This window comes from Chrysochloris asiatica, unplaced genomic scaffold (assembly GCF_000296735.1).
Source record: "Chrysochloris asiatica unplaced genomic scaffold, ChrAsi1.0 scaffold00120, whole genome shotgun sequence".
In the NCBI taxonomy this organism is placed as follows: domain Eukaryota; kingdom Metazoa; phylum Chordata; class Mammalia; order Afrosoricida; family Chrysochloridae; genus Chrysochloris; species Chrysochloris asiatica.
Window position 1 is genome coordinate 5,085,860 of NW_006408638.1, and position 14,838 is coordinate 5,100,697.

The following is a 14,838-nucleotide window of genomic DNA, read 5'->3' on the forward strand; positions in this document are numbered from 1 at the left end:
TGAATCTATGGTAACAGAGGTCTAAAGTGGATATCTTTTTGAGGGAGTATAGACTATATTGAGAAAAAGGAGTCTTCTGGGATGCTGAAATGTTGTAGATCTTCATTTAGGTAGTTGTTATTCAGTGATATACATTTATAAAAATTCATCAAGGTGGTGTTGTTGTTGTTAGGTGCCATCAAGTCGGTACCGACTCATAGCAACCTTATGTACAGCAGAACGAAACACTGCCCAATCCTGGGCCGACCTCACTATTTTTCCACACTTGAGTCCATCAATGCTGTCACTTGGCCATCAAGGTATTGTTGTTGTGAAGTGCCGTTGAGTCAATTCTGACCCATAGCGACCCTGTATAGGATTTCCAAGGAGCAGTTGATGAGCTTGAATCACCGACCTTGCAGTTCAAATGACTTTGCAGTGGGACACTTAATATTTATACATATTGCTTTATGTAAGTAATACTTAGGGAAAACAACAACAACAAATCTAACCCTAGGAGCTAGATTTATACCACTATCAATTTTATTAGGGGTCCTGGTGGCACGATGGTTAAGCACTCAGCTGCTAATGGATGTTCAGTAGTTCCAACCCACCAGCAGCTGCATGGGAGAAAAGACCTGGCGATCTTGCTCTTGTAAAGATTACCCATTGCCCTCAAATCAATTTTGACTTATAGTGACCCTTTATAGGATTTCTGAGACAAAATCTTTATAGTAGACAGTCTCATCATTCTTCCACAAGCAACTATTGGGTTTAAATTGCTGACCTTGCAGTTAGCAGTCCAAAGGTTATCCCATAGCACCATCAGATACCTTTCTGTAAAAATTACAGCCTTGGAAACTCTACTTCATCCTGTAGGGTCACTATGACTTAGAATCAACTGGTCAGCATGTAGTAACAAGAATATTGATTTTATATGTTAGGAGAACTTCTAATTCTGGAAAACCTTTCCTGTGCATAGAATGTGCCAGCAGCTAGTCACCTTGCTGGCTCCCATCAGTCTAACCCCATTCCAGAGTTGGGCACAAGGTGACAGGCCTATGTGAGTGTTGTGCTCCATCACTACTGATAGCTGGAGATGCCACCACAGCAAAGCACAGAGAAAAGCAGGTGGTGAATTGCATTCCTACCCTTAGGCTTCGAGGCACAAGCCCTAGTAATGGAAAGATTACAAAGCTTCTCAATTTAATGAGACAAGGGGGAAGGGAATGTGGGTTGCACAATTTATAAATAGACATTGCCCAAGGCTGATAATGAACTGATTGTTTAGTAAATCTTTCTCCTTTAAAGAGACCATTTGAAAATACCACTTTTGTTTTGTCTTTTGGGAGCCATTCTGAATTTGTCTGTTAGATGATATTTCTCTCTGCCAGATTTAGAAACAAGCCTTCAGCAATTTGAATCCTCCTTACATGGAGCACAAAGATGAAGATGATGATGATGTATCCTTTGCCAAATGGATGAGCAGCTTTTGGGGTCACAGCTGGACAGAGGAAGACAAGAGGAAACCTGGGGACCACCACCGATCACAAGATGCCCGTTACAGGAAAACCTCCCTGCCTTACCCAGTGAGTTACTACCATAGGACCAGGGGAGAGGTGGGATAGGGGAGGGAATTTCTCTTAGATATCACTTACAAGTAAGTTTTAGGCAATGTTCTTTTCTTTTTCTTTAGCTTCACTGTCCTATCATGCGTATGTGTAATACCTTGGGTATAAAGTATTTTTTGGTTTAGAATCAGTACTTACAACACTTTCTATTTTATATCCACAAAAATCCTTTTTATAACTTTCTCTTGTCCTCAAAGGGACCTGATTTTCATCTATGATTTTCTCATTTTTAGTAGTCTAAAATGTTGCATTATGGATTAATGCACTGGACTACAAAATTGGTTTGAACTGCAAGTCGGTGGTTCAAGCTCACCAGCTGCTCCTTGGAAACCCTGTACAGGGTTATTATTGGTTGGAACAGAGTCAGCTGCACTTAACAACAAAATATATTTAGTTGCTATGCAGAGCTCCTGATAAACCACAGATAATCCCGCTGAGTCACATCTTGTTGTTAGTTGCTGTTCTGTCTGTGACCCCATGTGTTACAGGGTAGATTGCCCCATAATATTTGGTTTTTGTTGTGGTGCTGTAGGATAAGCACTGGACTGCTAACTGCAAGGTTTGTGGTTCAAACCCACCAGAATCTCCTTGGAAATCCTATACAGGATCACTGAGTCAGAACACATTTGATGGCACCTAACAATACTTTAGTAAAGCAGACTTCTAGGAAACTGGGGATTCCACAAACAAATCACTACCTGTGATATGTTTAATAAACTTTTTCATCTCTGTTATTATTTGCTTTCCTGACAGGGGAGGAGTGAAAAATTCTTTTGCCTTCAGCACTATATTCCCACAGCTAGGCAGAGAACCCAGTGTCCAAGGAGCAAGCTGCTACGAGGAAAGCTCCTGAGAGGTCATTGAGTGGGCCTGACCAGGTGTGGACTTGCAGTAGGTACTGGCAGCAGTGCTCTCTGCTCAGTGCAGCTGCTAGAAGGCTCTACAGCACATACGCACATCCTCTGTTTCCATAGTTACATGTTGCTAAGAAAGCCTTTCCATTTCATAAGTCACTATTTAGAATTGCAACCAGTGGAAAACAGTTCCCTAAATCCCTGTTTCTGTCAGCCTTTGTTGTTGTTGTTAGGTGCCATCAAGTCGGTACCGACTCATAACGACCTTATGCACAGCAGAATGAAACACTGTCTGATCCTGGGCCAACCTCACTACTGTTGCCACACTTGACTCCATCGATGCTGCCACTTGGCCAATCCATCTCGTTGGGGGTCTTCCTCTTTTTCTCTGACCTTCCACCTTACCAAACATGATATCCTTCTCCAGCGATTGGTCCCTCCTGACAATATGTCCAAAGTATGAGAGACGAAGTTTGGCCATCCTGGCCTCCAAGGAGAACTCTGGCTGCACTTCTTCCAACACTGAGCTGTTGGTTCTTTTGGCAGTCCATGGCACTTTCAATATTCTCCTCCAACACCATAACTCAAATGCTTCAATTCTTCTACAGCCTTCCTTGTTTACTGTCCAGCTTTGCATGCATATGAGGTTATTGAAAATACCATGGCTTGGGTCAGGCGCACCTTAGTTCTCAAGCTGACATCTTCGCTTTTCAACACTTTAAAAAGGTCTTGTGCAGCAGATTTGCCTAATGCCATACGTTGTTTCACTTCCTGACTGCTGCTTCCGTCAGAGTTAATAGTTGATTCAAGAAGAATGAAGTCCTTGACAACTTCAATCTTTTCTCTGTTGATAAGAATGTTGTTTATTGGTCCAGTGGTAAGGATTTTGTTTTTTTTACATTGAGATGTAATCCATACCTAAGGCTGTGCTCTTTGATTTCATCAGTAAATGTTTCAAGTCCTCTTCACTTTCAACAAGCAAGGTTGTATCATCTGCATATCACAGGTTGTTAATGAGTCTTCCTCCAATCCTGATGCCACGTTTTTCTTCATAGAACCCAGCTTCTTGGGTTATTTGCTCATCAGACAGGTTGAATAAGTATGGTGAAAGAATACAACCTTGTCGCACACCTTTCTTAATTTTAAACTATTCAGTGTTACCATGTTCTGTTCAAACAACTGCTTCTTGGTCCACGTACAGATTCCTTATGAGCACAATTAAGTGTTCCAGAAAACTCATACTTTGCAATGTTGTCCATAGTTAGTCATGATCCACACAATCGAAAGCCTTTGTGTGGTCAATAAAGCACAGTTAAACATCTTTCTGGTATTTTCTGCTTTCAGCCAAGATCCATCAGACATCAGCAACCCTTAAGTTTTGTTGTTGCTGTTAGGTGCCCTAGAGTTAGCTGAGACTCATGGTGTATAACGGAACAAAACATTGATGGTCTTGTGTGATCGTTTTGATCACTGGTATATTTGAGTCCATTGTTGCTGATATTGTGTCATTTCATCTTGTTGAGGGTTTCTTTCATTTTTCCTGACCCTCTACTTTACAAGTAAGGTTTAGGGCAATGCTAATTCTTTTTGTTTATTTTTTAGATTCATTGCCCCATCATGCATAATGCCTAAAGATGCATTAATATATGTAAGGCAACCTCTTTTATTCCCAGACATCAGCAAGTTTGAGGAATGAGGTCTCTTTAAGATAGAAATATTTAAAAAATCTATTTCTTGCCAAATACATATTCAAGGTCAAACAGCAAGTTTCAACATCTCTTTCAGCTTTGCCTTCCATAAGTGAAATATAAGGGTGTTAGACTAGATCTCAGAGGACCCTTTTAGCTCTGCCTTTCCAGGATTCTATTATAAATTAGACTGGTTCACTGAGTGAGGTATTCATAATGTGTGATCCAGAAGTATAATTAGTTTTATCACTCCCAGTTTTCAGATAGTGAAACAAGGAGCAACCAGGCACAAACAAAGAGAAAAAGCTGTGATTTTATACTTATCACACAGTCTTCTGAAGTTCAGAAAATATGAAAACAAATTATGAAACATCATTGCAAAATACAGTTTCTTGAATAAGTTTTAGTATCAACCAGGCTTTTGAAACTGAGATAATTCACCCTATTTAGAGACATTCACTTTTAGGTTTTCATGCTCTTCTAAAACTATTGAGAAATGGCAAACTTTGCTCTGGGTAACATTCCTGAAGAGTGTTCACATGGCATTTTTTTCCTGCTTGTCCTTTCTGCAGACAGTGGCCTGAATTATCCTGTTCAGATTCTCTGAGTCAACATTGAATTCCATAATTATCAGAAAAGCATGCAGAAAGCATGTGCTTATTTAGGGAGAGAAACATAGAATAGAAATTATGACCTCACTCAATCGAGTAGAAAAAGGACAAGCACAGAACACTGACCAGGAAACCCAGAGGATATTAGGCAGGGGCCTGAAAGACACTTAACGGAGTTTGAGTCTACCTTCCCTATTCATATTGTTGTTGTTACGTAGCATGGAGTCGGTTCTGACTCATAGTGACCCTGTACAGGATTTTCGAGGCTGTAAATTTTTACTGGAGCAGAAAGCCTCATCTTACTCCCACTGGACAGCTGGTAGTTTCGAACTGCTGATCCTGAGCCTAGCAGCCCGATTTGTAACCACTATACTACCAGAGCTCCTTCTATTCATATAGTGCTGTGTAATTGTAAAATAAATTAAACTAAAACCAAACCTATTGCTTTGGACTAGATTCTGATTCATAGTGACCCTAGAGGACAGAACTGCCCCGCAGGGTTTCCAAGCCTGTAAATCTCTGTGGAATCAGACAGTTACACTTTTCTCCCACAGAGTGGCTGATGGATTTGAAATGCTGACCTTTTGGTTGATTAGCAGCTTAATGCTTTAACCATTGTGTTCCTAGGGCTCCTTCATCTCTACTTGGACACTTAATTCTTCCTATCTCTGTGCTAAAATTTGTCTCACTTTAGAGATATCAGAACAATTAGGTTTCAATTTTTGTGTATTGCTTTGAGATCAGTGGAAAGAACTTAAGAAATTTAAGAAAAGCATACTCTTAACTTTTTATTTCCTTTCCCCTGCCCCAGTCTAAGGCTTTTCCCTCTCAGCTGTTAATAATCTAATTTATGCATTAAGAGAAAAGTGATTCCATCTTGCCTCTTTTGAATGCCGTTTCTAATATAACTTTAATCAGTCTCGTGATCCAGGTGAAACCACAGTAATGGAGCATTAATTCACTTAACATATTTTTTGAACACCTACTACGCACCAGTCACTATTCAAAGTACTGGGGTTACAGGGTAAATGAAGACATACATGGCCCCCATACTTACAGCACTGAAAAGTACAGCAGAAAAGAACAAGTTATGACGGGGGGGTATGTATAGTTTAGTTTTTCACAGCGAACACTACTTTTTGATCAGACTCTGTAATCTGAGGCTGCTGATTTTAAATGAATCAAGAAATATGACTTAATTGTCCTGATATTTTTGATTTAAAAAGTTCAAGTAATATGAAGTCTCTCTCATTATTGAGCTGATCTGCCTTTTCTCTGTTTATTTACATGACTAGTAAATTGAAAGGTATAAAACTGAAGTAAAACAGTTTCTGTATCACTTATGTCTTCTGCTCACTGGGAGTTCATTTTTAACTCTCCCCAGCTGTTAGCCATCTCCTCCTTTAGTTTAACACCATTCTCTTACTATCATTCAGTATAGAGTGGGCCTAGTGAAAGGGAAGAGTGTGTCCAATGAAAGATCTCTTTGAGAAGAAGTTGCGTTCACTGACTAGGGCTTTGCTAACTGTAAGTGCAGCTTCTTCTATGCTCCATGGTAACACAATATATCCTGTCTTCCTGGTGCGATTTGAGGGGATACAAAGTAAACCTCTACACTCAAGGTTATTAAACAAAAACAACAACTCCTTGTTTTCCTCTTTATAGTCTCTCTCCATATTCTCAGTTTAAAACAGTGTAGGACATTCTTTATTTTAATTATCCTAACAGTCATGAGGGTGTCTGCACACTCTCATTATAATACTCACTACTGGGATGAGCAGAGTAGGGCATGACCCCCTTGGGGAGATTTCTCATAAACTTGAAGATAGGGGGGATTCCTTCTGCTTTGGGACTTATTACCCTAAACTTTCATGATTGACAGTAGTTCCTTATAGTTCAGATTATATTTCAATAGGGATCAAAGCCTTAATCCAAAGGAATAAAACTAGTGATAGAATTTAGGGCATTATTGACAATTCTATAGGGACCCTTTTAAGCATACTACTCTATATAGTGTCTTCTTTCCTCTACTACGTGCTAAGATAGAGGAGTTGCCAAAAAAGCAGCAAAATGAAATGGTTAAGAGTAAGGGTTCTGGGATTAGACTCCCACTGACCTTTAAACTGTGAGCTAGTTCCTTAGCCTCATCTAGCCTCAGTGCCTCATGTGTATATTGTTGTTGTTAAGTGACTTAGAGTTGGTTCTGACTCAGCAACCATGCATAGGATTTCCGAGGCTTTTAAAATCTTTGTGAGAACAGAAAGCCTCATCTTTCTCCTGTGGAGTGACTGGTAGACTTGAACCACTGACCTTGTGGTTCACAGTCCAGTGCTTATCCTACATGAGAATGATGATAATAATATCACATAAAGATGTTGTGAAGATTCAATGAAAAAAGTTTTCTATTTTAAAGTGCTTGGGGCAACGCCTGGTATCTAAGGTGGTGGTGGTTGTTAAGTGCCGTGGAGTTGTTCTGATTCATAGCGACCCTATATAGCACTTCTGAGGAACAGCTGGTGGGTTTGAACTACCAACTTTGCAGTTAGCAGTCTAGTGTTTGTCTTACAGCGCCATATCAAGACTCCTGGTACCTAATTGTTGTTAATTGCCATCGAATCAGTTCCCACTCACATCCACCCTGTATAGGATTTCTAAGGAGCAGTTAGTGGGTTTGAAATGGCCACCTTGTGGTTAACAATCCAGTACTTATCCTACTGTGCCACACCAGGACTCCCCTGGTACCTAATGGTGGTGGTGGTTATGTGCCATGGAGTCGGTTTCGACTCATAGCGACCCTGTACAGGGTTTCCGAGGCTGTAAATCTTTCTCCCGAGGAACAGCTGGTAGTTTTGAACTGCTGACCCTGAGGTTAGCAGCCTGATTCATAAGCACTATGCTACCAGAGCTCCTTACCGTTAATACTATTATTATTCTTTGAGAAATGCTGAGACTTGAAAATTTTATCCTGGGAGCTTTTGGTTAATTACTGCAAAGATTTCATTTTGCCTTCACATTACAACAACAATTCTCTCTAGTTTCCCTTTCTCTTTTGCAGTACAATAAGTAGATCATGGGTAATTGTAATTTTATATTGAAGATTAGCATATGTTCCTATCAAGAATGAAGACCACTGGCAGTGGAGAAAATATTACTATAGAAAATGGAATGTAAAGTCATTTGGGGTTATGATCTCAATGGTAGGTGGTTTAGATGGGCTTGCGTTCACTTCTTGAGCTTCCATGTGTGTGAAACATGCCCTTGAATTGTTCTCTGGAAGATTCCAAGTTTCTTCTTATTGCTTTCCTCTGTTTCATCAGCTTATAACTTATGATTCTATTCCTGATGACAGTTTCACAACGATCTATTGTGTATGACAGAAGTTGTTGCTGTCGAGAAGTGCCATTGAGTCGGTTCTGACCCAGAATGACCCTGTATACAGTTTCTTAGAAGCAGCTGGTAAGCTTGAACTGCTGACCTTGCAGTCCAGCGCATTAACCCCCAGTGCCACACCAGGACTCCATGACAGAGTATGTTGTTGTTGTTAAGTGCCGTTGAGCCGATTCTGACCCATAGCGACCCTGTATAGGGTTTCCAAGGAGAAACTGGTGAGCTTGAACCACCGACCTTGTAGTTCAAGCGACTTTGTGGTCTGACGCATTAGCCCACAGCGCCACGCCAGGTCTCTGACAGAAGTATAGTATCTGTTTATTTTCCCAATTAAAATGATTACTGATTAATTTAAAACATACTTTAGAGAAACATGGTATTGAGCTAACCTTTATCATTTCTAAAAGACCTATCATTTTACCAAGGAAACATCTGAATGTTTGTTTTCCTTGATGCCATTCCCATATATAGTTTACTTGACCCATTTACAGTGCTCCTAGCTCAGAGGACAGCATTCCTCAAACCCCAAAGACTCACAAATTATTGTTTTTACTTTTGTATTGGCATTCTGTTAAAACTGGTACATTATTAGAAGTCATATTTATATGATATTTCATATATCATATAAATAAAGTTTATGACTCCATTGAAGATAAAGGGTTAACAGTTAGTAAAGAGATGTCACATACAAAGGGATGTCACATACAGAGGTACGCCACTTTCTCTCCCCGTGATCCCTGTGAAGTTACAAGTCACATAGATATTGGGCAAATCACTCAATCTCACTAAGATGCCTTTTCTTCCTCTGTAAAAAGGGAAGAATTACTCCCTTATAGGAGTTGTTCTGGGTCTGGAAATCCATGACTTGGCACCTAGAGCACCTGTATGCTAGGACTCAATATGGAGCTTATAAACTAGCACATGGATCTTTCTCCTCATTGTTTCTCACCTCATTGTTATGAATTTGTCCAGGGGGCATGAGAGGTACAATGGAAAGTGATTGTAACCAAAGCCAGGATACAGAACATCAAGACGTTTAGCTCTTGAAGGTGAAGATAGTATATAATCAATTTCTTTAAAAATTTAGGACTTGATTGAGTACCAATGTTCATTGCTGTATTGTTAACAGTAGTCCAAAGAAGTCCTGGTGTGGCACTGGAGGATAAGCACTCGAGGTTCAAACTGACCTTGCGATCCAGGACTTAACCCTGCAGCACCACGCCAGTACTCCAACAAATAAATGTATAAATAAAACGTGCTATGTATTTGTGCATATAGCCATAAAGAGAAACGAAATCCTGACACATGCTACAACATACTAGTGTTGGTATTAGAAAAATTTTCTTTTTGGTGAACTAATCAGGGTCAGTCTTCATGGTCCTGAGACCAGAAGAACAATGCAGTACCCTGCTCCCACTACCAACTACTCAGGAAAGGATCACATTAGAAGGTCCTGGATAGAGTGGGAGAAACTGTGGAGCAAAACTCATAATCATAAAAACAACTAGGCTTACTGGTTTGATAAAGACTATGGTTCTTAATTACCCTTCAGGTCTGGAATTGAACTCACCTCTGTGGATCAATTTTAGCCAAGCAATAGCTAGGTATATACGGGGAACCATAATACTATTGAGGTATGCATACCATAGAATAGTCAACCATTGAAGATCAAAATGGCTACATTTACCTGAGGACAAAGTTCAGAAAGGTGGGGAGGGAGGAAGGAATGGAAGCAGGGGATATAGGGAGGAAGTGGGATGAGTGGTATTGCCTTGAAGGGATTGCAATTGAGATGAAACAAAGTGGATGATTTATTGAATGTAAAACTGATGATCTGCTCTGCAGACCTTCATTCAAATCACATTAAAAAGTTAAACAAGAAAAGTTTTCTGTTTTCTAACATGAAAGGTAAAATTATATCTTATTTTACACACTTTTGACTCTCTCTCTTGATATCTATATATCTATATCTATATATATCTGGTCGCCTACTGAGCTATGAGCTGGGCTGCTAATCACTATATCAGCAGTTTGAATCTACCAGTTTCTCCAAGGGAGAAAGACAAGGCTTTCTGCTCCTGAACAAATTTACAGCCTTGGAAACCCTATCCAGGTTTGCTATGAGTCAGAAACAACTCTATGGCACATAACCATCACCCATAAATATATATGCCTGGTGGTGTAGTGAGTTAAGTGTTGGGCTGCTAGCTACAAGGTTGGCAGTTAAATATAGATATAAATGTATATATTTAACCTATTCAACATTTATTTAATGAGTTCATAAATATGCAAGGTGTGCTGGATTTTGAGATAATGATAGATTAAGAACCAGTTCTTGATGATGGCTCATACAGTTTAAAAGTTACTGTAATTATGGATTAACAATGTGATGGCTTTCAAAAAGAAGAAGTAGGGGACACATAACAGGTGCCAGAACCAAACAGGGTGGCAGGAAAAGCTTTCTGGCAGGATGGGGAGGGGGAATAATGCAGTTTCGCCTGAGACTGAGGGATGAAGAGGCATTAGTGAGTGAAGGGATGGATGTATGGATGGGGTTACAGGCAGAGAAGACAGTCTGTGGAAGGGTCTGTGCTGGGGTGAGGCAGGTGAGCTGAGGAATATACTGAAGACAGGTGGGGCTGTGTCACTGAAGGAGACAGATGGTGCAAGATGAAAAGGTGATCAGGTCTGAGTTTCTGGTTTTAATCACTGTGGCTGTTGCAGAAGCAATATAATAAAAAAGTAAGAGTGGCTACAGGACATATGGTATTAGAAAACTATTGTTCTAATCTGGCTCAGACTAGGGTAATGGCAGAGGCACTAGAAAGAAGTAGATGATTTTAAAAGACTCTAAAGTGGAATCTGCTGATTTAGAAATTGTAAGTAGGGGATATGACCCCTGATGTACTGCCTGAATTAAAAGATTAGTGCCATCTTCTCAATTAGGGGATGCTGGAGGAGTAGGTTTAAAGGGAGGGATGATTAATTCAGATTTTGACAAATCAGAATGGGTTCCTATTGGATACCAAGAAAAGACGTTGAGTGGGCAGAAGTCCAGAGGAGTGGTCTGGACTGATGATACAAGTTAGAAAGTCATCAGGTTATGATAAGACATTTTAAAAAACCTCTTTATTATGAATATTGAGTGGAAGTTTACAGATTAGATAATTGTTGCAGACCGTGCAGAGGTTTGAGGCCCTATAGGCCCAAGTGTAACAGATCTAGCCACTTGGCAGTTAATAGCAAATTGTTTTTCATCTTAGTGTTCAGTAATATTTATTTAATTCCAAACATGAACCCTGGATGTCCACAGAGAAATGCAATATTCCCCTAAATTTCTAAGGTCAAGATTTTCCCCCTAGAACCAAGGCAGTAAAACTTCCTCAGAGGACGAACAAGGACAGGTTTACTGGGATTAAGCAGGGAGGCTCTGGAGAGGAACTGCCAGGGGTATATTCACTTGGGGTGGAGTGGTAAATTCTGGGAATACGGGATTAAGGACAATGGGGGCAACTCCCTCGGACCACCCTGGGTTCAATCAGTTTGATCCAAGTGAAGGTTAAACCCAGTAAGGAAGAAAGGACTATTGGTTTAAGTAAGGTTTACTGGCTTAATTTATCTTAAAGATTGTCTCTGTGAATCATTAAGCATTGTCTTGTCTGAATAATCCCATTCTTCTGTAAAGATCTCTTCCTTAAAAAAGTTAATAAAAGACTGGGGTAGAGATAGTTCTGGGTGCATTCTTGGCAGCAGAACTATCTGCCTGTCAGCTTGTATCCACTCTGGTCTCCGAGTGTTTCTTTCTCTCTCACCCCTCCAGACATCCCACCTAGAGTTAGTTTTGGGTGCAATGTCTGCCACTGAGCAGTCTGTCTGGCAGCTTGCATCAAGCCTGTGTGTCTGTCTTCTTTGTATCTGTTTTCTCTGCCTTCTGTGTGTCTGTTTTTTTTTTCTCTCTCTCTCTCGCCATCATTGCCAGACACCCCATCTTCGGGTACTCACCCCCTTGCCGAGGCCAGACCCCGGCAGATAATCAGTTTTACATTCAGTGAATCATACACTTTGTTTACCTCAATGATTGCAATCTTCTCCATATAATACAGTTATCCTGCTTCTTCCCTATTGTTCTTATTTCCATTCTACCCATTGCCCCAACCCTTCTGAACTTTGTCATTAAATAAATGTTGCCCTTTTGATCTTGAATGGCTGAGGATGCCTTATTAGTGTTGTTGTACCCTCTAAGCACTCAGCTACCACTTGGCTGAAAATTGGGTTACCAGAATGAGTTCCATTCTATCACCAAGGCTATATCTTCTAACTACCAATCCTTTCTCGTTTCTAACCTTTGGATTTCAATTGCATATTTGATCAATTTCAGACTGAAGAAGTTGGTAGAATTCTTCATTTCATCATTACTGTCTTTAGTGGTTGGTGCATAAACTTAAATAATAGTCGTATTAACTGGTTTTCCTTGTAGGAGTATGGATATCACCCTATCACAGACAGCACTCTGTACTTCAAGATTAATTTTGAAATTTTTCTTTTGATGATGAATGTGATGCCATTCCTCTTCAGTTTGTCATTCCTGGTATAGTAAACTCTGTGATTATCAGATTCAAAATGGCTAATGCCAGTACATTTCAGTTCACTAATGCCTAGGATATTGATGTTTATGCATTCCGTTTCATTTTTGACAATTTCCAATTTTCCTAGATTCATACTTCGTACATTCTATGTTCTGATTATTCATGGATGTTTTCAGTTGTTTCTCTTCATTTTGAGTTGTGTCCCATCAGCAAATGAAGGTCCCGAGGGCTATACTCCATTTTGTCATCACGGTCAACTCTGCTTTGAGGAGGTAGCTATTCCTCAGTCATATTTTGAATTCCTTCCTACCTGTGGGTCTCACCTTCCGACACTATATCTGACAATATTCTGGTGCTCTTTGTCATGTTTCAATATTCAATACTATGGTGCTATTTGACAGTGTTCCACTGCTATTCATGTATAAGGTTTTCACTCCTGGTGTGACGCCGTGGAATAAAGCACTGGCCTACAAGGTCAGTTTGAACCACACAGTCAGCAGTTCAAACTCAACAGCCACTGATTGGAAACCCTAGACAGAATCACTATGAGTTGGAACTGACTCTACAGCACTTAAAAACAACAACAAATATTCAGACTCTCCTTTCTAGTTTCTTTTAGTTTGGAAGCTCAGCTGAAACCTGTCCACCATGGATGACTTTGCTGGTATTTAAAATACCGGTGGCGTTGCTTCCAGAATCACAGCAACATACAAGCTACCACAGTACGACAAACCAACAGGCAAGTGGTGGAATAAACAGACAAGTGTACATGAATAAACACTTCATCAAAGAAGACATTCAGGTGACCAACAAACATATTAAGATGTATTACATTAGGCAAATCTGCTGCAAAAGACCTCTTTAAAAATGAAGCAAGACCCATATTTCACACCACATATAAAAACAAACTCAATGTGGTTTAAAGACCTAAATGTAAAATCTAGAATTATAAAGATCACCATTGAACACAAGAGACAAACTTAGGGGCTCTGTGATACAAGGTATAAACACACTATCAAGTATAACTAAAACATATAAAAGTAGAAGACAAAATTGATGACTGGGACCTCTTAAAAATTAGACACTTATGTGCATCAAGGAGTTTTGGTGTGGTGCTGTAGAGTAAGCACTAGACAACAAGGTTGGTTTGAACTGCAAGGTTAGTGGTTCAAACTCACCAGCTGCTCCTCGGAACCCCTAGACAAGGGTGCTATGAGTTGGAACCGACTCAACAGCACTTAACAACAACATGTGCATCAAAATATTTCACTGAAAGAGTAAAAAGAGTCATAGAAGGGGAAAATTTTTTTGCAATGACATATCAAACAGGAATGAACTGCCTAAATTTATAGAAAATTACAAGAAAAAGACAACTCAATTTGAAAATTGGCAGAGGACATGTATAAGCACTCCACCAAAGGAGACATTTGGGTAATCAACAAACATGAATAAATGCTTGTGATCATTAACCATTTGTTTTTGTTGTTATGTGTCGCAGAGTCGGTTCTGACCCATAGCGACCCTTTACAGTGTTTCCGAGGCTGTAAATCTTTACGGGAACAGAAAGCCTCATCTTTGTCCCGCGGAACAGCTAGTAGTTTCAAGCTGCTGATCTTGTGGTTTGCTATTAGAAGAATGCAAATCAAAATAATGAGATATATCTCATCCCAGCATAATGTTGTTGTTGTTATGTGCCGTGGAGTCGGTTCCGACTCATAGCGACCATACACAGGGCTTCCGAGGCTGTTAATCTTTACGGGAGCAGAAAGCCTCATCTTTCTCCCGCGGAACTGATGGTAGTTTCGAACTGCTGACCTTACGGTTCGCAGCCCGATTCGTAACCACTACGCTACCAGAGCTCCTTAGCAAAGTTAAAAAAACAACAACCCGAAAACCACAAATGCTGGTAAGGCTGTGATTGGAACCCTCCTACACTGCTGATAGGAGTGTAAAATGGCACAATAATTGCTAAAAACAGCATGGCATTTCCTCAAAAAGTTGGAAATAGTAATATTGTATGATATGCCAAGGAAATAAGAACATGACATAAGTAGATATATGTAGTACTAGTCACAATAGTAAAAAGATGGAGACAGTCTAAG

The 14,838-nt window shown here is 40.0% G+C and overlaps 1 protein-coding gene across 1 annotated transcript in view; it reads left to right on the plus strand.

The window, feature by feature from the left end:
* The first annotated feature begins 1,412 nt into the window (after positions 1–1,412).
* LNP1 (leukemia NUP98 fusion partner 1) overlaps positions 1,413–14,838 on the plus strand; it is a 34,830-nt gene continuing 21,404 nt past the window's right edge. Inside the window, exon 1 of the mRNA XM_006868648.1 lies at positions 1,413–1,568. Coding sequence (XP_006868710.1) covers positions 1,413–1,568 — 156 coding nt within the window. The remainder of the gene's footprint in view (positions 1,569–14,838) is intronic.